General features: G+C 45.0%; 1 protein-coding gene across 1 annotated transcript; it reads left to right on the top strand.

The window, feature by feature from the left end:
* Positions 1-743: 743 nt before the first annotated feature.
* map3k3 (mitogen-activated protein kinase kinase kinase 3) lies at positions 744-19,138 on the top strand. The gene is made up of 17 exons (XM_056407515.1): positions 744-1,990; positions 5,597-5,683; positions 6,231-6,352; positions 7,940-7,980; positions 8,404-8,503; positions 9,003-9,116; positions 9,318-9,438; positions 10,332-10,465; positions 11,068-11,141; positions 11,308-11,360; positions 12,154-12,249; positions 12,342-12,503; positions 12,747-12,895; positions 14,063-14,194; positions 14,920-15,049; positions 15,189-15,366; positions 16,494-19,138. The coding sequence occupies exons 2-17, from the start codon at positions 5,680-5,682 to the stop codon at positions 16,720-16,722; spliced, it is 1,839 nt and encodes a 612-aa protein (XP_056263490.1). The 5' UTR covers positions 744-1,990; positions 5,597-5,679; the 3' UTR covers positions 16,723-19,138.
* Positions 19,139-20,714: the final 1,576 nt, after the last annotated feature.

Here is a 20,714-nt window from a genome sequence, read left to right as displayed (position 1 = left end):
TTCAACACAGATGTCAAACGGTTGAATTAAGAATTCAACCGTTTGACATCTGTGTTATTGTCTGGTTGAATTCAACCAAGGGGCACCTTAATATATAAACATGTTCTATTGCATGATATATATATATACTTAATTGTATGAATAAGATGTCTCTTATGTCAGTGTTGTTAAATTGATTGGATGGCCCTCCCAAAAAAATTCGACCACTGCTTTATACCTACTCTCATCCACATTTAAAAGTCCATCATTATTGTTGATAGTACTTTAGAGATCCAAATTAATACAAAATATAATGAACAGGTATTATAGATTAAGCAACCGACCAGTATATAAAAGTAGCATTACTTTTAACTGAAAATGTAACGAAGTCCACATTAATACATCAATAAATATAATCCAATCAAAATACTTTACTTAAATGAGATGCATATAGAGTAATTGCATTACTTTAGGTACTTTATTATATATACAGGATTACTACTTGTAACAGCGTATTCCTAAACTGTGGTATTAGTATTTTTTCTTGAGTAAAGGCTCTGACGAACTTCTCCTTAACGGTTTAAAATGTCCCCACTGCGGGACTAACGGGAGCATCGTATCCTATAGCATCAATTAAGAGGCAGAAGGATTGTCGCAGGGCTCTGAAAGCAGCCTCGACTACGTCACAGCAGCTCCGCCCCTATTGTGCGCGCGCCTGCAGAACCACTTCATAACAGCGCGCGCCCGCCAACTGCACGGTTTTTATTTAGATAGTTTAGGAACCAGAAATCCCACTGGGAATAAATCCATGTTTCTGGACACTTATGGACGACGGCAAGTGAAGCGCTTTGAAGACATGGACGCGGCGGCGGAGTTCCGGTTTCACGACTTGTTGGCAGTTTAAAAGCGGGTTCCGGTGGCGATATTTTTCTGGTCAGGAAGTTTGACGCACTCAGTTGAAGATTAGGACTATTTCTTACTTCGTTTTGGTTTGGGGGGAGTTGTGGACCGCCGTCGGCTCCAGGAGCCGCACGACACCGCGGTGTCTCTTGAGAGAAGACGGAGGCTGAACACTCAGGAACCGACATGTAAAAACCAGAAGTCTAAACATCGACGGACTTATTCCACTTGGCCTCCCTAATGAATCGAGGTGAAGTGTATTAAGCAAAACCTTTTAGTTACATGTAGTTGTTGTCTTCTGCTCGAGTCATTTTAACACGTGTGCTAATTATTCCGATTCAACTTAATCAATGCTTTTGCAGTAGGCCGTTATGCATTATATATGCTTATGGTGAGGGTCATATTCAAGTTGCAATGGGACGTAGCTCTATTAAAAAATAAAGACATCTGCAGTCTGGACTGTTCGGGACTCCAACCTGGCAACACGGGGAAGGAAAATCTGCAAATTTAGCAGGAAGAGCGGCTCTCCAAATCACGGAAATCGCTCCTCTGGCGAAGCTGCTGCTCATAAATGGATTTCATACAGGCCACTCGGTTATTGTTGCACCTTGTCTGCTAGTTTCTGGTTCCTATTTGCACGGGACACGGCTCCCCCCACGCGCAAGCGTGAACGCGCTGACAACCGTGTGTGACGAATGTGAGAATGTTTTGGAAATTTAAGTTTCCCAAAGAGCCGAGGCTGGAGCGGAGCAGGGGTTCGCCTTCGGGCCGCAGCTGCAGCCGCCTGATGTAGGCTTCCCCCCCCACATCGGAATATTGTCTCTGTGCGACTCCCAGCGGTCGGATGTGTGTGCGTTGGCTTCCTGGACATTATCCGTTCGTGTGGCTGCATTAATTTTCCGTTTAAGAAAACCAATTACCTGGCGGGGTCAGCCCCGCCATGGCGAACGCGCTCGCGCGCTCCCCGGTGCGTCGGCTCGACTGAGGGCAGTGATGGACGTGAGCGTCGGCCGGACCTACCGGGTCATCATCTCCGCCGCGAGACGCCGGTGACCGTCGTGAGCTGCCCGCGGGAGGAGACTTAACCCGGCGGAGGTCGTCCAGGCGACAGGTGAGGGTTGTGCACGTGACATGTGATGATGGGTGTCAAGTGAGCGCATTGAGCTGCATTCAAGGTCGGTGGGAGGAAATGATGCGTGGTCTTTTCAATGCAACAAAGTAACATCATGTTCTTGTAATGAAAACAATATGTTTCCTTTTATGTATAATTCATTGTTGGACAGATTAAAATAGACATTACTGAAATGATTCATTTTATAAAAGCGTACACATTGTTAAAGCTGTAGTTGTTAAAGCCCTTTACTTCCCTTGCAAAGGACTTGACTGCAATGGGAAAATCAGAGCCGCATCGGGGAGAAAATATGGCAATTAAATCTGAGCCCACCAATAAATACACATCTGCAATCAAGTAGTGAGCTATGTGTGATGTGCAACACAAGTATTTAACTTTAAGACTTTGGACTGTATCGCAAACCAACGTGTGAAACGCGTATAGACTTTACATTACAGGTGTACTCATACCTGAAGAGGCCAGTTGGACAGCAGTGTTTGTAATTGCTGTTGTAAACAAACATAGAACAGCATTGGGGAATGTTGATCACTTTAAGTGTGTTGTTGTTTAGTGTTTGTCCACGCACCAACAGTTAAGATCTGAACATCATTGCTTCAAAGTCTTTTTAAAGTGCAGCTTTATTCCCATGTTACATGATTTCAGCTCCGTATACATCTATACTCTCTATACACACATCTATACTCTCACTATGATGGAGAATAGCAGATTAATACAACAGCTGTTATTGCTTATTAAATACAATGGAATCACAGCCACAGCAACGCTAGATTGTGTTCATGTGCTTGTTTTGTTAAGAGCATAACTAATTGTGATTGTTGACATATCACACCATGGTTTATATTTATATCTGCTAACGTGTCGACACCATTGGCTCAGTGTAGCATTCATTATTAAATCTGTATTCAATCTCCCACTAACGTCCTCCACATGAGACTGTCATGGGTTGTCATCGACATCTTCTTCTTGATGACAAAGGACAGCTGCTCGTAGCTTGTGGTTGACACCTGTATAAATGTTGGCAAGTAGGGACCACAGAAGGATTTGATCTTCACAAACTTGTCTGTGACCTTTACACGTGAACACGCAGAATGACCTGCATTTCTTTCAAACTACAGGAGATTTTCAGTAAGCTCGTCTTTTGAAACGTTGACGTGAGAAAGTATCCGTATGTATCTCTGTTAATTAAAACGCCACAAAGGGTATTTTAAACGATAGCCAAGCCGAGTACCAGCTACTTGTCGAGATTGCAATATTTAAATGTAGTGGGTTACACTAAACCCAAAACACATGTGCACCTGAAACAGGAGAGACATCAAGCCAGGTGAAGTTTCAGCTGTGAAACACTTCATCCAGATGCATGACTTGACAGAGAAAGTCGAGGCTGGGAAAAAAGGCTCTTAGACTAAACACCTCTCAAAGCAGACAGAGAAGGGGGGGGGGGGGGGAGGAAAATCCATGTAAATCCTCCTAGTCCTGGAAATGAGATACAAGGAAAATAAAGCAGGCACAGCTGACCGGACTGGTAGAGCACCGCCTCCTTCCACATTGAATTCCCCACATTCCACCCGGGAGGTTATTAAAAAATCAAGAGAAGTCGGGGACGGAAGAGGTTAGCCGGGCGAATGGAGAGAGAGGTTCGCTGTGGCGGTGCTGTTGTCTCTGGAGAACATGCCGGCGGCGGTCCTGAAGTGGCTCTACATGGAGCGACTCGTGGGCGACTGTGTGGCGCTCGAAGGGCTTGGAGGACAAAAGGCGCTTGGCAACTGATCCGTCGGCAGGAGAACATGAAAGTGGCGGAAGCTCGAAAGCAACGTGGCAACGCTCCGACGACCACAGGCGGACGTGCCCGGCATTCCTGTGGTTGATTATTACCCAGAAAGCCACAGAGTCAATGAGTTGCTTCAGGTGGCGATGCTGCCCATCCTTCTCCTGAGACTGTGCCGACATCGACCCTCAGAGATGTGTGCAGCCTCCTCCGTGTACTCGGTCACCAGACTCTGTTCAGCCTCTCTTATGTCCCCGGCTTGTTGTTTTGTCAGTTTGAACAAGTCATTAGTTCCCGAAGCTCGCCAGGCACCTCCGGATCGATCTCATGGACGCGAGTTGGTTCGCTGCAGTGTGCTTCTGGGAAAGCCGAAGCACATGTCAAGGTGCAGCGCTTTGTTCACAGTGGACTCCGGCTTAAAGAAGTCATGGAATAGGGAGATATGAACCAGTCTTGGGAAATTACGAAGAGGCTAATCTTATTTGCAGTGACTCAATACGGCCCTGTTGATAAGTGCTTTGGCGCCTGGTCAGACCAAACATGTCGTTATTATCCTGGAACACTTTAAAACGTTGGCTGTAACCTAACAAGGATTGTTACAGTTGAGATTTGGGATGCACCGGTCCAGTTCACTGCAACAGTATCTGTGCTGATGCGGATCTGTTTCTCTATGGATGTAGTTTACATGCGGTCAGTCCCAATGGGCCGCTGAGTCGGCAATTAGTGGCACACCAATCCCTTTGCGTTAGGTTACTGTAACTATGAGCTTTTCCTGTTTGATTTTGAACACCGGGTTTACATTTTTTGAAAAGTTTCCGGTATCAGATCAGTTGGAGTTGAAGTACTGGACTCCGTAGAGACCGAACATCTGATAAGTCCGGCTCTGAAAGAAGTCACTGATTTCATGCAGTGATTGTCTTCTGTTTTTTGTTTTTTTCCTATTCGCATCACCAACCAATATTCATCTGTGGTCTTCTGTTATTGAGAGAACTAAGTAGAGTTCTCTTTGGTTGGATTAGTTCAAATCCGATGGTTTATTGGGACAAACCCTCACCATTGAAGGAAATGCCTCAGTTTATCACGCTGTTGACGCCTTGAACCGGGCAGATGATATTGCCCTGTTAACGTCAACAGTGGAGCTCTAACACCAGCGGAACTATGGCTTTTGCAGCTCATGCAATCAGAGGAGTTTAAATCTGGTCGATATTTAAAATGGCAGAAGAAGAAGAAGAAGAAGAAAAAAACCCTCCCTGGAGAAACATTCTTCCCGTATGAACTGTGCCAGACTGATTGCTGCCAATGCAGCTTGAATTTCAGCCGTTTCCAATTGTCTTTCTTTCTCATGGGCACAATCACACACGCACACTTTAACATTCACTTCAACTGTTCAGGGCACTCAGTCAGGCACATGTTTAGGTCTGTATTCTGCAGGCTTCGGTTACAGGTCCGTACATGCCTGCAAAGAGTTATGCGCTGCACATGAATAATAGCGTCTCAGATTAGTGTCACATTAAAAACATGTGATGTAAGAAGAGGGCAGCGCAGCCGCTTTGTCGCGCCAGCCATCAGGTTTTGTTCTTTTCCTTTCCGAGCGCCTCATCTCAGTGCTGCTTACCACCACGGCGATGCTTTATGGGCCGAGTTCCTCACTCGCACACGGACACGTTTTGGCCGACTGGCTAATAACCTTTTGCTGCGTGTCATCTCCTGTCTGCCGCGATGAGTCACATCCCTCCGCTCCAAGCAAAGTAACACGAACAAAGAGAGGGCCACACTTTCTCTTTTTAACTAATTGTTTACTGTTTTTTTTATCCCCTCAGGCTGTGTGTGTTGGGGGGGGGGCGGCACAACACAGACGTTTCTGAGGACTGGCTCGTAGACCCCGTACGCAAGCATCGCCACAATGAGTAAGTACCGTAAATTCTGATGTGAGACAGACATTCAGAGCATGGCTTCCTCACAGCGTGAGATAAAAACAGACACGCACACACACACACACACAATCTCCCAACAAACACCATCCCTGAGGCCAAAACCCTGTGCCAAGCTGCTTCTCCAGACCCCGTCGAATGAAGGATTGGTTTTCGGCGTTGTGTAGATGGGGGTCCGGTTCTCTCCGCTGCTCGAGGCGCTGTGATGTCCGTCCAAGCTACACACGGAGAATATTTTCTCTTCGTGAGCGAGTCCAGCCGAGGCAGCGCTTGCCCTGAGATCAAACATGGGAATAGGCATATCAAAAACACTGCAGTCCTTTCCTGCCTCTAAAAACCTGCCACAGGATGGTCTCAATATGGATGTAGTTAAAACACGACTGATTGACATTCTGCACACACCTTTTTAAATGCAGAACTGGGGCTCAATTCAGGTTTTCTGTCACGCACGCACACTGAGGTCATTGATTATCAAATCCACATTCTTAATTGTGTCTTTTTCCCAACCCACTATCCTGTTCAGATGAGAGGCAGGCGCTCCACTCGATAATGAAAGACCTGGTTGCCCTCCAGATGACCCGCCGCCAGCCTGTGTTGTCGTATGACAGCAGCAAACCCAAGACGCCGGCCCAGGCCAACAGACAGGTGCGCTATACAGGGTTCGTACGGTCATGGAAAACCTGGAAAAGTCATGGAATTTTAAAATGGTCACTTCCAGGCCTGGAAAAGTCCTGGAAAAAACTTAAATCATAAAAGTTTTGGAAAAGTCATGGAAATGTGTTATCACATGTTCATTTACGCCGAGTTTGAAATAATTAATATGTTTTTTAAAGAAAGACGCTCAAAATATAAGCCGGCATACGCTCTCAATACGCACAATCTTCTAAATTGTTCATGTTTATTCCGAGATTTCAGTTTGGTCATGGAAATGTGGTTTAAAGTCATGGAAATCCATTGGTCAAAATGTGTAAGAACCCTGGCTATAGCTGCAGATCTTCATAATTTAAAAGATGATTTAGAAGGTTACGCTTGTACAACATTGTCCTCATAAACCAGGATTTACACCCAGAAAAAATTGACATTTTATTTATTGTTGCAAGTCCGGAGGCGCCGTTACAATCCAATAGCTCACGTGTGACTGTGAGCTGTAGCTCCAACATCTTGGCCCCATGCAGAAATACACATTGAATGACGGTTATCTTCAAATGAACCGCCTTTAAAGTGCTTTCAGCCGCTTCCTTCTCAAGAAGAACTGTAGGCAGGTGTTTAGCGAGACCCTGAGACAGGAAGCTCCCAGGTTTAACCACACAAAGATGTCCATGAACAGCCATGCATGTCCCTCACCAGTCATGGGATTCCTGCTGAAGTCCTTCATCGTTTAGGCGAGGATGAAGTGTGATCAACAGAAGAGGCGGTGGGCAGTCTTCTGTCCACAGCGTGAATCCTCTCCCTCTGCACACGGTTGCATCACTGTGGGGGGAAACTAAACACAGGCCGATATTTGCTCCAAAATCAGTAGAAATACTCTGTATGTTGTTTTCAGTTTGAACGACCCTACATCCAGAAATCAGGAGGGCCTTGGAATCTAACAAAACAATGTTTATCTTCATAACTATGGGTCTGTCGACCATGGAATTAAATATCAGATCTGTCATAAAGGAAAGTGGAATTGGATGTCACCCATGCACGTATATGGTTGTTTCTTAGTATTTCACTTAGCCCACCCAGTTAGTCAATTTAGCATAATGAGAGACGTATTACCAAGATAGCCCCGCACAAATGTTTTGAATCCAGGACTTGTTCTCTAAAAATATATTCTGCCTGTGCGACCAGTAGCCCACCCACCCTCGCTTTCAACCACAGCAGCCTGCAGCCTCAGAGAATAGCCAACGCAGACAACCCATGTGCAGTGTGGTGTTTGCTTAAAACCAGAGATTGTCCCCCCGGGAAAGACGGGATCTGCAACTGTCCCAGCTCGATAACTTAAGCCTCGCTATGAGTGGAGTGGAAGTTTCACAAATGGTGTAGCAATGGAGGAAGTTCAGAGTGACGTGTTTTCCCAGCGAACGATCTTTGTGCAAGGCCGGTGAGGGAAGGCCGTGCATAATGCAAGTCTTTTCTTTCGGGAGAGTCTCATCTTTACATATCTTGGAGTATCAGCACGGCCTTTCTCATTGCGCTTTGATGACCCCCTTTGTTGGCTTTGAACTTCCTGTTTTTGTTTACTCTCAGGACGATGTCAGGATAAAGTTTGAGTTCTCAGGAGAGCGGAGGTGAGTTTTGTTTTTGGCCCTTTTGTTTCATGCGTGTGTGTGTGCAATTTACATGTATACATCCTTACGCAAGTGAGAGAGAGAGAGCATTCGCACATACATAAACACATTCACTCAGGCATGCTGCTCTTGTCACATGTTCCATGAGAGAGGGAGAGCCCATCTCAGACTCCACTGCGTCGCTTACTTCAGACTGGTATGTGAGCTGGAGAATGAAGCGGGGAAAGGCTGTGGTTTGCCTGTGGCCGCCAGCACAGACCACAAATATGCAAAGGTGTACTGAGAGGAATCGGCGCACACTACAAACAGCAGCTTGTGTGTGTTTTGCTCGCACATGTGTACGAGAGTCAAAAGCAAGTTTCCCTCAGCAGCCGGTACAGATCTCTTCATAATCTGTCTGTCTGTGTGATTTATTGCTTTCAGGATCCTGGTGTTTGCACGGCCCGTGCAGTTCGAGGAAGTCCAGCAGAAAGTCACGACTGTCTTTGGCCAGCAGCTCGACCTGCACTATATGAACAACGAGGTAAGCGAGGAATCGATCGTCAAACAAGTGGCTGATTCACGGTTTATCAAACCGACTATTTGACAAATAGTTTCAGCTTCAAATTTCCGTTTTTTATTTATTTTTTGAACATATATTTTATTTGGGTGAGTAAATAATTCCACACAATTTGTACATTTCCCAATGTTTCCGAAACGCTTTTGCCTGCTTGTGAATGTTGATGAATATTTGTTCATATACATGATGGGGCGGCTGTAGCTCAGTGGGGTAAGGGGGTCGTCCTGCAACCCCAAGGTTGTCGGTTCGATCCCGGCTCTCCCCATTAGTTGCAAGTCGAAGTGTCCATGAGCAAGGCACTGAACTCCCAGTTGCTCCCCGGGCGCATTACTGCAGCCCACTGCTCCTTAATAACTAAGGATGGGTTAAATGCAGAGAATACATTCCGTTGCCTGTGTACCTGTCCTCTGTGCAATGACAATAGATTGAATCCAATCCAATGATGCATCTTCTGTCCTCGTAGTTGTCCATCCCTCTGCGAGATCAGGGTGACCTGGACAAGGCGATCGACCTGCTGGACCGGAGCTCCAACATGAAGAGCATCAGGATCCTGCTGCTCACTCAGGAGCACAGCAATGTGAGACGCACAGGAACACAAACGGATTGTGCGTTCACAGCGTACCGTTACACAACTGCCATTTCTTCACTATAAACCAGTGTTGCGCAAAATCAAAGCGCCTCATTACTTTTGCGTTACACTCACTGGGTTTCTGACATGAAGCGGCTGTTTAATCGTGTGTCAAAGCCTCCTTTTATTCTCGTTTTCCCCTTCCTGCAGGCCTCCTCCGCCTCCCACCACGTTCCGTGCAAGCAGGTGAGGATCAAGTCCTCCCAGTCCACTGGAGACGTGAGCACGGCGTACCAGTCCTCCGAGCCCAGGGGGCGCCACCCATCTACTGGTACACATCTTCAACTGTCATTCAAACTCCTCTTTTAATCGTATCTGTAATAAGATGATTCGCACACTTTTTCAAAGGAGGACATTTAGACTTGTTTTATATTTTTCTCTGAAGTTTAAGGTTTTGCAAATATTCTTCTGCGGGTAGCTGTCATGTCGTTTTTTACTACCTTGATTTCCCCGTCCGTCGAGTTATCTCTGGCACTCTCTGTGGCTGAGCCTTCTTTAACTTCCCCTTTTAGCAATGGGTCCACTTCCTTTTCCTGTTCACCATCACAAGACGAAGCCTGCTGGACAGCAGCCAATCAGATTACAGAATGCTATTAGTGCAGCGGACTAGTGGCCTGGTTTAGGATGATGTGGCTGCAGGAGGCCGTACATGTTGAGGCTCTTTGCCGCTGCTCCTTTCACTTATTATGGAAGCAATCAACACTTTGATAAGTTTTTCACAAAAGTTACTGCATGAATGTGAGTTGTGGTCTCAACTTCTGCATGTGTACCTTTATGCTCGATGGAAAATAAACAATACATCTCAATGTAGACGAACAGGGCCTATTATTTTGAAAACATTTGTGAAAAGTATTTTTTCTGACTTATCGTCACAACTGATGTCCTCATTCATATTTCAATCCTTTAAATCTTTTATTTCTCATATATAGATAGATAGATGATAGATATATACTTTATTAATCCCCAAGGGGAAATTTGTCGTAACAGTAGCAGCACCAATAAACTAAACGCACAAGAATAAAAAATAAAATATAAAACAAAATATAAAAAACAGGGATGAAAGATATAGATGTATACAAGTGAAAGATATAGATGTATACAAGTATACAAAGTAAAATATAAAATCTATATCTAATATCTAATGTTTCTTGTGTCTCATCCCAGGCTCTCAGAACACGGGGCGTCGCTCGCCTCCTCCTGGTTACGTGCCTGAACGCCAGCAGAGGATTGCCCGCCAAGGTTCATACACCAGCATAAACAGTGAGGGGGAGTTCATCCCTGAGACCAGCGATCAGTGTGTGAGTCATTGCTTCACCAGTAATGGGGAAAATTCCACCTTAAAATACACGTTGCATGATGTGTTTGTTTATGACTTTCGAGATTTGATCACATAAATAAACCAGACCTTGAAGTTCAAGACCTTTTGTTTTTCTTCTCATTAATGGAAATCTTATTAGAAAAGTATCTTTTAGTGGGAAGAAATCAAATTTATTTGGGAGCAAAAGGTTTAGCAAAGCCGTCTGTGAATCCACAACTACAGCGGGTACGGAAAGTGTTCAGAGCCCTTTTAAAATGTTCACTCTTTGTTTCATTTCAGCCATTTGCTAAAATCAAAAAAGTTCATTTTATTTCTCATTAATGTACACTGCACCCCATCTTGACAGAAAGGTAGAAATCTTTGCAAATTTATTAAAAAAGAAAAACTGAAATATCACATGGTCCGTACCCACTGTATACTTGTCCAACTCTACTTTTGCCAACCTAGCTAGAAGAGAAGGGTTCAAACTTCCAAAGTTTTCAATCATAAATTCAGTTTTGGGATGGATTTTTCTTTCTGAAACGTGTGTACAAGAATAAGATGTGCATACACACCATTTATTTTCCGCTGTGCCCTGTGCAGGTGTTGGATCCCTGGAGCAGTGCAGAAAACTCCGTCTCTGGAAGCTGTCAGTCTCTGGACAGCAACTCCGACAGGTGAGGAGGAAAGACAGAAACTCACTACTCATTACATGTTGTGATTATGTTTCCATTGCTTCTCCATGGTATATCGGTCCATGCTAAATAACAAGAACGTCTGTAACTTGTTCTATGTAAACACCCATATAAAGTCTCAACATCTCTTACTCCTTCTCTTTCGCAGCCCTTCACTGAGGAAGTCTCGCATGCACAGAGCCAAGAGTCAGGAGTGCTCAGGTGAGATCAGCTACAAGCCTCGTCCACGTCCCACATCTCATGGGCTCAAGCACTGTGACTTTAAACTGCCTTGAAACCATCATGGTGGGGTATTTCTATTAAACTAGACAATATCGACCAAAAAACATAAATACTAGTCCAGCCCTCTTTATAAAAGCAGAGAGTGCAACATTCCAGATTTGATATGAAATCTGCATAAACAGTCGTTTCAGCTTTGCCGTGTTCTACATAAGTATGAGCCACAGAGGAGAGTACAAAATAATCTGGTGTTTTTGTTGTGGAAGCAAAACAGTTTGAACTAGAACGGGCACTCGGTAGAGCGCATACCTTCGCATATCACAAGATTGGGCATTGAATTATGAACATTTTGGCATTAGTTGCATGCCAATTGGACAAAAATGTATCATGCTACGGTAAAAAAAAGATTGTGACCTTTCCATGACCTTGACCTTTGACCCGATTGATCCCAAAATCTAATCAAATGGTCCCCGGATAATAACCAATCATCCCACCGAATTCCATGTGATTCAAGAAGATTTTACCTGTTCATGACCTTTGACCTTGACCTTTGACCCGATCGATCCCAAAATCTCATCAACTGGTCCCCGGATAATAAACAATCATCCCACCAAATTGCATGCGATTCGGTTCAATACTTTTTGAGTTTTGCGAATAACACGCATACAAATAAATAAATAAATACACGGCGATCAAAACATAACCTTCCGGCATTTTCAATGTGAAGGTAATCACAGATTAATCCTGCTGACCTTTCACCTTTTGGATCCTTCAGACAGGGAAAATCATGTGCATGACCGGGTAGCAGGGAAAGGAGGCACCTATCCTCGTAGGTACCATGTCTCCCTGCATCATAAGGACCACAGTGAAGGTAAGACCATCAGTATCTATCAACTAAGTGTCTTCCTTCTCTTAATCTCACCTGTTCTATTTCCTTAATCTCTTTTTCCCGCCGTCCTTCAGGCCGTCGGACGTTTCCACGGATCCGCCGCCCCCAGGGGAACCTTTTCACTCTGGTGCCCTCACGCCGGTCGCTCAACGGCAGCGAGGAGAGCGTGGGCAGCTGGCAGCTGGTCGACGCTCAGGGCAGGCTCCGCCCCCAAGATCGTTCTGCCGCGCATAAGTGTGAGTTTTGATCGAGAATAAAACAAACTGTCCTTTTTAAAATTACACTTCATTTTGGGTCGACTCTTAAGAGATATGCAGCAGATACACTGCAGGGTTCAAGGGGTCAGCAGAGATGGAATTTGGGTTTCCACAAGAATGTACTTTTTAGCAGGATGAAAAAACCTTGTTAAAAATATTTTTATAGTGAGTCAGTAGAATCCTCTACTGTAAGTAAAATAATAATTCAAATGTATTCCTCAGCCCCCGGTGCTCCGATGACGTGGCGGCGGGGGAAGCTTCTGGGCCAGGGGGCGTTTGGTCGGGTTTACCTGTGTTACGATGTGGATACTGGGAGGGAACTGGCTGCCAAGCAGGTCCAGTTTGATCCGGAGAGTCCTGAGACCAGCAAGGTGAGACACTAACACGCATCTACAGAATACTTGGTGCCCTCCTAATTTCTCTTGTTGGTTCTGTTGAGAACATTTCCACTGTTTCCTGAGGACATGCAGCCTCTACTTCCAGCTTTAGTTGTGAAGAGAAGTGTTTGCTTTGCTGACGCGTCGCTACTTCTTGGTGCACATTAGTCTGCTGTTTTTGTCAGGAAGTCGTGTCATTTCCTCTTTACTTTTACAATATCAGTCGTGGATGTTGACATTACAGTCTTTTGTAAAAACCAAGCCTCACTTTGTTGTTTAACAACAAAATCTGCAACTTTGCACTTCCGCACTGTTCTACGCCAAGAATGACCTCATGCGTCGTGCACGTTAATCTGTTCAGGCCGTCGGACTGGAGCGCACCCAATTAGCATAAGTGAAGTTTTGATTAATCGATCAACTATTTAAATTCCGTGGTCTTGGATCAAGTGTTAAGCCAAACAAACGTTCTTGTCTCGCCTGCCGCGTAAAGTAAATAATCAATCTGCCGGAAAGAGATTGAATAACTCAAAAAGTGGAATGTATTGAAGAAGTCCCCCCCCCCCCCCCCACACACACACACCGACCTCTTTCCCATTTGTATGTCATTTCCTGTCTTCCACAGAGAAAACAGTCACTGTCACTTCCTGTATCTGAAAGGAGCCGAGTGTTGGGGGTGGGGGGGGGGCGAGGGGTGACGGGTCAGCGTTGCCTTGGCCTCCCGTCACCCCTTCGCACCCCTCCCCCGAGCAGTTGTGTATCGGTTGTTTCTATTAAGCTGTCTCCTGTGCTGGGGACATGGACATTACTGTTATTACCCCCCTGTCTCCCTCTAAGCCGGGGCCTCACTCTCCGGAGTAAACAACGGAACCTCTTTTGGGGAACTGAGCTATCGGCCTTCATTTACGACCCGCTTTAGGTTTCACTTCCGGTCGGCTTCCCATGGAGCTAAATCTCTGTGTTTATTGTTCCATTTGTTTGTCATCAGTGGAAACGGAGACGACGGAGCCTCAGAGGCTCCCGCGTGCCCAGAACAAGCCTTTTGTTGACATGTAAATGAACAGAAATGCATTGTAGAGAAATGACGGCTCTGGTGTTTAATGTGTGAGCGGCGGCCTGAAGGTCCGCCGTGTAACTCTCCTGCTTCTCTGTGTGTCGGCACAGGAGGTCAGCGCTTTGGAGTGTGAAATCCAGTTGCTGAAAAACCTGCATCACGAGCGTATTGTTCAGTACTACGGCTGTCTGAGGGACCACAACGAGAAGACGCTCACGATTTTCATGGAGTACATGCCGGGGGTGAGTCCCAGAAACCTTTAATGTCACAGCTTCAAGCAGACGGCACAGGGACGGGAAATCCGACAATCAGTTCTCATGACTTAACATTTCAATTGGCTATACAGTTGTAATTTAGGCATTCAGAAGTTGTGCATGTTTTCTCAATCCCTGACACCTGAATGTAGGTTCATAAAGTCAAATACTTTCTTTTAAACCGCAGGATCTTTTCCAGGAACCATTTGAGGAACTTAAAGTTATTTTGTATCTGTTTGGCATCTGGGCCGTAGTTGTGCAGCCAATTTCTTATGAAGTCTAAAAAACAAGGGAGAGACAGAGACGGTATGATGTTATCTACTAAAGCGGTCAGCCACTAGTCCGATCTGATTTTATGTTGGTCAATCATAAAGCGGATTGACTCGACTTTGCCTGTATTTCTGGCACCTTTCCACCTCGGCACGTCAAATCAGATGTCACACAGATTTGCTTCACTAGATTGCAAACAAAGGCATGCGTTCTAATGAGCTTTCATCACTGAAGTTCCTGTGACTCCATGTTTCCTGGGCCCGAAGGCTTTCCTTTAGATCACATTGCCCGTACTCTGAATGCGCAACACAAATCTTTCAGGGGCCAGATTTTCACTTTACTCGCTCCGTTCCGGGCTCAGACCGTCAGTGGTGAGGTAGACCGGTGGTCTGTGTGCTCTTGTGGAAAGCACATGTTTTCATGGTTTCCTTTCTTCCTATCAGGGTTCAGTCAAGGACCAGCTGAAGGCCTACGGGGCGCTGACAGAAAACGTGACCCGGAAGTACACAAGACAGATCCTGGAGGGCATGTCCTATCTGCACAGCAACATGATCGTACACAGGGACATCAAAGGTCAGGTTCAACGACAGAGCCCTGAGACTCACACTGTTCACACACGAGATGTTTGGGTCTGGCCGCATATGGAAGGTCATTAGGGAGCTGCTATATTTATATATATATATATATATATATATGATCCATGTCGACTCAGGTGCCAACATCCTGCGGGATTCAGAGGGCAACGTGAAGCTCGGAGATTTCGGTGCCAGCAAGAGGCTGCAGACCATCTGCATGTCTGGGACCGGCATCCGCTCTGTGACCGGCACCCCCTACTGGATGAGCCCGGAGGTGATCAGTGGAGAGGGCTACGGCAGGAAGGCGGACGTCTGGTAAGACGCGCAGCGCCGTCTAAAGTCTGATGCTTCCTTCTCAAGAAAATGTTTGTAGGTGTCGATGTCGCGCTTGAGCTAAAATATTAGTGGAGAGGAATCTATTTGTAATCCAGTTTGAATCCATTTACACTGCAGGTGTTCATGGTTTGCCCTCTTTAGAAAACATATTTGATAAGAGCCTGAAATGTCAAGAGTGTATTAATAGAGATTGATAGTGTAGTTTGAGTAACTGGACGAACACATATCTTAATCACCTGGTAGAAGGTATAGAGTAGATTTTTATAAATCTACCAAGTCACAAAAAAATGGAGATGCTTAATATTACATCTTGATTCTTAATGGGATTTAAAAGCACTGTAACTCATATAATCTAGTGTCTCAAACGACGTCCGTGTTGCAGTATTCTGCATCAATCGGAAAGATTGAAGAGATTATTAGAGCAGCCTGATGACAAGGAATTCCAGTAATTTCGTCTCAAAGGAACAAATGCATGAACACATTCTTCTGCCTTGCTTTGAGACCGAGTGCCTGCTTTGTGCAATGTTACGTCCAGTCGGTGATAAAAGGCAGTCCTTGAAATCTGTTTTATGTGGGAGGACATATCCTCATCAAAGATAACTCTGAGCCGCTTTACGGTGGTGCTGGATGCCAGGACAATGTCATCTAGAATAACTACATTCTGAGATAATTGATTTCAGGGCCTAGTAGAATAAACTGTGGATAAACATCTGAGGGACAAGCAACAAGTTGATGTAAACGCATCTTCCAGTAAAAATAGTTTGAAATGGGAGTGAAGTTTATTTTCGTGTGAGGACTCGGTAGAAAAACCTTCATTCAGCAAAATAATTTTGAGTAGGATCCAGTGGCCGAATCTCTGTGCTCCTAAATAAAGTGAGGAGCCTGATCCCAGTTCCCCACACACAGCAGACAGCATGCAATCTCATTGGGTTGAGTCGAGCGATGTGATTGGCTGAAGGCCAGTCAGACGGGTCGTAACAGAGGCTTGTTCCTCCCCAACAGGTGCAGGAGGCCTCCTGCCGCCTGCAGGTTCCCGCTCACAGCATTCCTGTCGAGCTGCTCCTCTGTGGTTCTGGTTTCAGCATGTTCTGACATTTCTCTTCCAGGAGCCTTGGTTGTACGGTGGTTGAGATGCTGACAGAAAAGCCTCCGTGGGCTGAATACGAGGCCATGGCGGCCATATTCAAGATCGCCACGCAGCCCACCAACCCGCTGCTGCCCTCGCACACCTCGGACCAGGCTCGAGACTTCATAAGCTGCATCTTTGTGGATGCTAAACACCGGCCCGGTGCCGAGGAGCTGCTGAGACATCCCTTCTCCCAGATTCTGTGCTGAAGCCGGCCTGGTTTCTGAACTTCACCCAGAGAGCAGCCTCGGCAGTCTCCGTCGTGTCGTCGACTCCCACACATTCACAACGTGTGGATGTGGAACTGATCTAGAAATCAGTGTTAAACTCCCCGAGCTTCTTCCAGAGCTCCGATGCTCCTCCACGTAAATCCCGACTAACAAGACGGCTTTCCAGCAGCAGCCATCGATGCCTTGGAAACTGTGCACCGACAAGAGTGACCACACGAGGGAAGCCAAACGCAGGCTAAGCGTCTGGTGTGGGGCGGCGGAGCCTTCTCAGGCACCGGCGCACGCTGTGCGTAGAGCAGCTACACTGGAGTTAGAGGAAGGATGTTGTTCAGCTGCGCCGATATTAAACGGGCCGAGGCATGTTTTGGTTCAGGCCCTTCAGAATTAAGACATCATTTAACATGGGTTTAGTCATTTTACAGGTAGGAATTAATAACAGGAGCAAATTACTTTGTCCAGTCGCCTCAATGGACCACGATGCACGGCAGCTACTTCCCCCGGTTTGTGCCTCTTGTGTTTTGCTGTTACATTCGAGTCACATCGGCAAACATCTGTTTCCCTGACAAAATAATGGCTGGTTGATCTCTGAAAACCCCAGAAGGATGTTAACAACACTAAAAAAAACTTGTATAACCATCTGGATGTGAAAAGTGTCAGTCGTACCAAACATAACTGATACCAATTGTTTAATTGCTTAATGTTGTATAAATTATATAACGCCCTGTCATTTCCGGCTACCCTCTTTGTTTGAGTTTGGAAACAGAATCGCCGCTTGGGAAACTGGTCGTAAATAATTTTGCTTGGATGGAAAATACCGTCACAGCTCAAGAAAAAGGTTAAACGATATCTTTTTTTTAATTGACAAAGCAGCAATTTGTATTATTTTTTTACAGTGAGAAGAGTTTCTGAGGACTTTCAAAATGTTCTGTTAAATGATCTTCGTGGTTTTAAGAAGATGACTTAGTGTTTTAAACCAAAAGCGTAGCCAGTTACTACAATGTGAATGTTGTACCAAACTAGGGATATGCCGCATAACAGCATGTTTTAAGATGTGACTTCATTTTTCGTCACAGAAACAAACACTCCCTCCATTGACACTATTTCTGTCCTCCTACCTATGAAGCTAATTAATGCATGAGAAGATATACAATCTAGGCATTTACATTGAATAATATACTTCTATAAAGTATGAGATGTATTTTGCACAAGAGGAGCCGAGTGTGTATTTTTCTTGTTCTACCTTTTGCCAAAATGTGACTTATCTTCTCCGTGCCATCCTCTTTTAGTGCCAGAGAGACAGATTCAATAGGATGCTTGGCTATGTGTGAAAAGGAAGCAGCTGATGCTTTTCATGGTGTTAAAATACAAACGTGGGGCCTTAATTAGGAAGTGATTTCCTTTGCCTAAGATCTTACTGTTGATTTGTGTCGAGACCAAACATCCCAGACTGAGAAGCCGTTGCTTTAAATCAGATGCACTTTTGATGTAAAATGAATGTTGTGGAGTTTTTGTTGTCTATACCAAAGTTTCTTTAAATTTTTTTCTTTCGTTTTTTTACTTCAAATGTGAATTTTTTTTCATTTTTATTTATATTCCCATGTCTATTCCAATTAGATTTGTCTATGCAAAAATATATACATGTGTGTGTGTTTATAACTATATATATATGTATGTATATATATATATGTGGGTGTGTAGAGAAATATATTTTTTATATTTAGTGTCAAATCTAATGATACTTTCAGGACTGGGTGTCTTTAAAAGTAAATCATTGAAAGCAGCTGGTTTTGCAGACATTACAGAATTGGGGTGTATAAATGGAAAAAGGGTGAAAAACGAACTCTGGCTGCCTGGTTATTGTTCAAGCTCCGAAAAAAACCCAGAAGCTTTTTCAGCTATAGATTTGGGAGGTTATGGAAACCGTACATCATTGATGAGGTCTTCTGGATGAAACCTTTAACGGGTTTAACTGCTGGGAGTCATTTCATGTGATCTGAGTGTTACTAAAGGGCAACTCAAGGGGCACGTGAGCCAAAGACGAGCAGGGTGGACCCAGTGCTGCATTTCAGAGTTCGCCGCTCAACCCAGACGACGACTCCGTTTACCCCGGGGTTCAGACCGAACGAAGGGCTTCTGCTGCCTTCAGGAGCCGCTGCCGGCTCCCGGCATCTTCAATGTGTACAAATGCAAATCATGCTTCTGTCGGGGAAACGACAGTGAGAGAAAGGACCCCGTGGAAAGCCGACGAACACAAGTAGATTTGTAGAGATCTAAATGTATGATTATGTATCATGACGGGACTTGCAGTGCAAAGTCTAATGTATCGACTATTTTACAGTCAGAAAAGAATCGTATGTTGCCCTCTCCCCAAAACAAATAAATAGTTTTGAACATATTGTGTGTCATGTAGTGTGTACGTGTCGAAGGACCGTTAGTCCGGTCCAGTAGCTGAACGGCTGACCTCATGGTTGACAAGAAGAAGCTGCTTGATTGATGCACTCGTTTTTTTCCTCTCACCCCATCGTTTAGTTTTCTTCCTTTAATATTTTTCTGACGCAGGAAGGGTAGATTTCTACCTCCGTGTCTGGCTGTGAGCCAACAAAGGGCCTTTTCAACGCAGAGATGCAGCTCCGAAGGTATTCTGCTGGTTGTCGAGCTCTGGACTGCGTTTGGCTCGTCGTACAGAAGAAACATGGCGGCCGGCCTGGTGAGAAGGTCCCGCTCGGGGACGCATGCCGGTGGTGGCATTTACCTCAAAACACAGTCTCACTCGTGTATTATGATCTGATATTAATGCCGAATGATGAGTCACAGTTAAAGATCTGATGACATCAACATTCAAACACTCATATTAGAAACCGTGTGTGTGTGTGTGGCCACAGGTTTGTTTTATCAGTGCTGCTCCAGATGGATAACAATAAGGTGTGTAAACTGGCTAATAATGTTATATATACTTTTACATTACAAAACGAGGTTATCTACTTTGCAGCTTGAGATGCACACACAATATCAGCATCAATTAAATTAAACTACCCAACAGAAAATGATGGATCCATCTTGACCAAGTACAATATTAAAATGCTGCCGACATGTTGATGCATCAAAAAGATTTGTCAAATTATACAATATTCATGTTTAGAAAAACAAAGATCTGAATATTGCTTCTATCTGGGCACACAATGATGGACAGGATTTAGTTAAATTATGCAGTTACAACATTAATCTTCCCACTTTTGAAGAACAGCGTGGATCATTTCACTGATGGATCTCACACATGAATCTGTTTCTGAAAGATAAACAACGTTCTTTGCTTTCTCGGCAAATGTGGATCAGTTTAAGGTTTCTTGACATCGATATTTATTTTTTGAGGGTGTTCCTTAATCTGCTTCCATTGTTTTGTCTGTTTTTAACTCTCCAATATTAACAATGTCATGCTTCTTTGTGATGCATTGCAGTTTGTTTAACAGCCCGGCGCTATTGCGATGATCACATACTCTCTGATGGCTGAAATTAATATTGCTTTATTGAGAACAGGAAGTCATGGTAAGAAACATATCCCATGTTTCAGTACATCGACGTTACTCTTATGGGTTGAGGCCTCCTCCTGTCCTGGGAACGAGGGCCCAGATGCAGCGATGGAGGCGGGGCTCAGACAGCTGTATTCCCAGCTCGTTAGTCAGAATTCATTTTGGTATGTGGCCATCGGGGGAGAGGTTGACACTGGCGTTTCTGGGTGTAAAAAGAGCGAGCACAAAGCAGGTGTCGAGTGTTCCGCGGTCAAACCCAGCTGGCAGCCATGTTCCTGAGCCCGCGGTCCGAATGGGTCCAGCAGCATTAGCATTCTGCCCGCTCCGTTTCTCCCTTCTAAGTCCTGCTGATGAAACGGCCTCCTCATGTCGGGCCACATGAATCAGCTGTTTGACTTGGACCTCGGTGACTCGGCACCACTGCCCCCCCCCCCGGTGGATGTT

The sequence above is a fragment of the Pseudoliparis swirei genome, chromosome 23, assembly GCF_029220125.1.
Source record: "Pseudoliparis swirei isolate HS2019 ecotype Mariana Trench chromosome 23, NWPU_hadal_v1, whole genome shotgun sequence".
Taxonomy (NCBI): Eukaryota; Metazoa; Chordata; class Actinopteri; order Perciformes; family Liparidae; genus Pseudoliparis; species Pseudoliparis swirei.
Note: the sequence above shows the minus strand (reverse complement) of the source record. Positions and strands in the feature narration are given on the sequence as shown.

What these genes read in the sequence shown, in the direction of transcription:
- map3k3 (XM_056407515.1), top strand. An exon ending in CAAGAGTCAGGAGTGCTCAG is followed by an intron (nt 11,361 to 12,153) that starts GTGAGATCAGCT and finishes TGGATCCTTCAG; the next exon opens with ACAGGGAAAATCATGTGCAT. An exon ending in AGAGTCCTGAGACCAGCAAG is followed by an intron (nt 12,896 to 14,062) that starts GTGAGACACTAA and finishes GTGTCGGCACAG; the next exon opens with GAGGTCAGCGCTTTGGAGTG.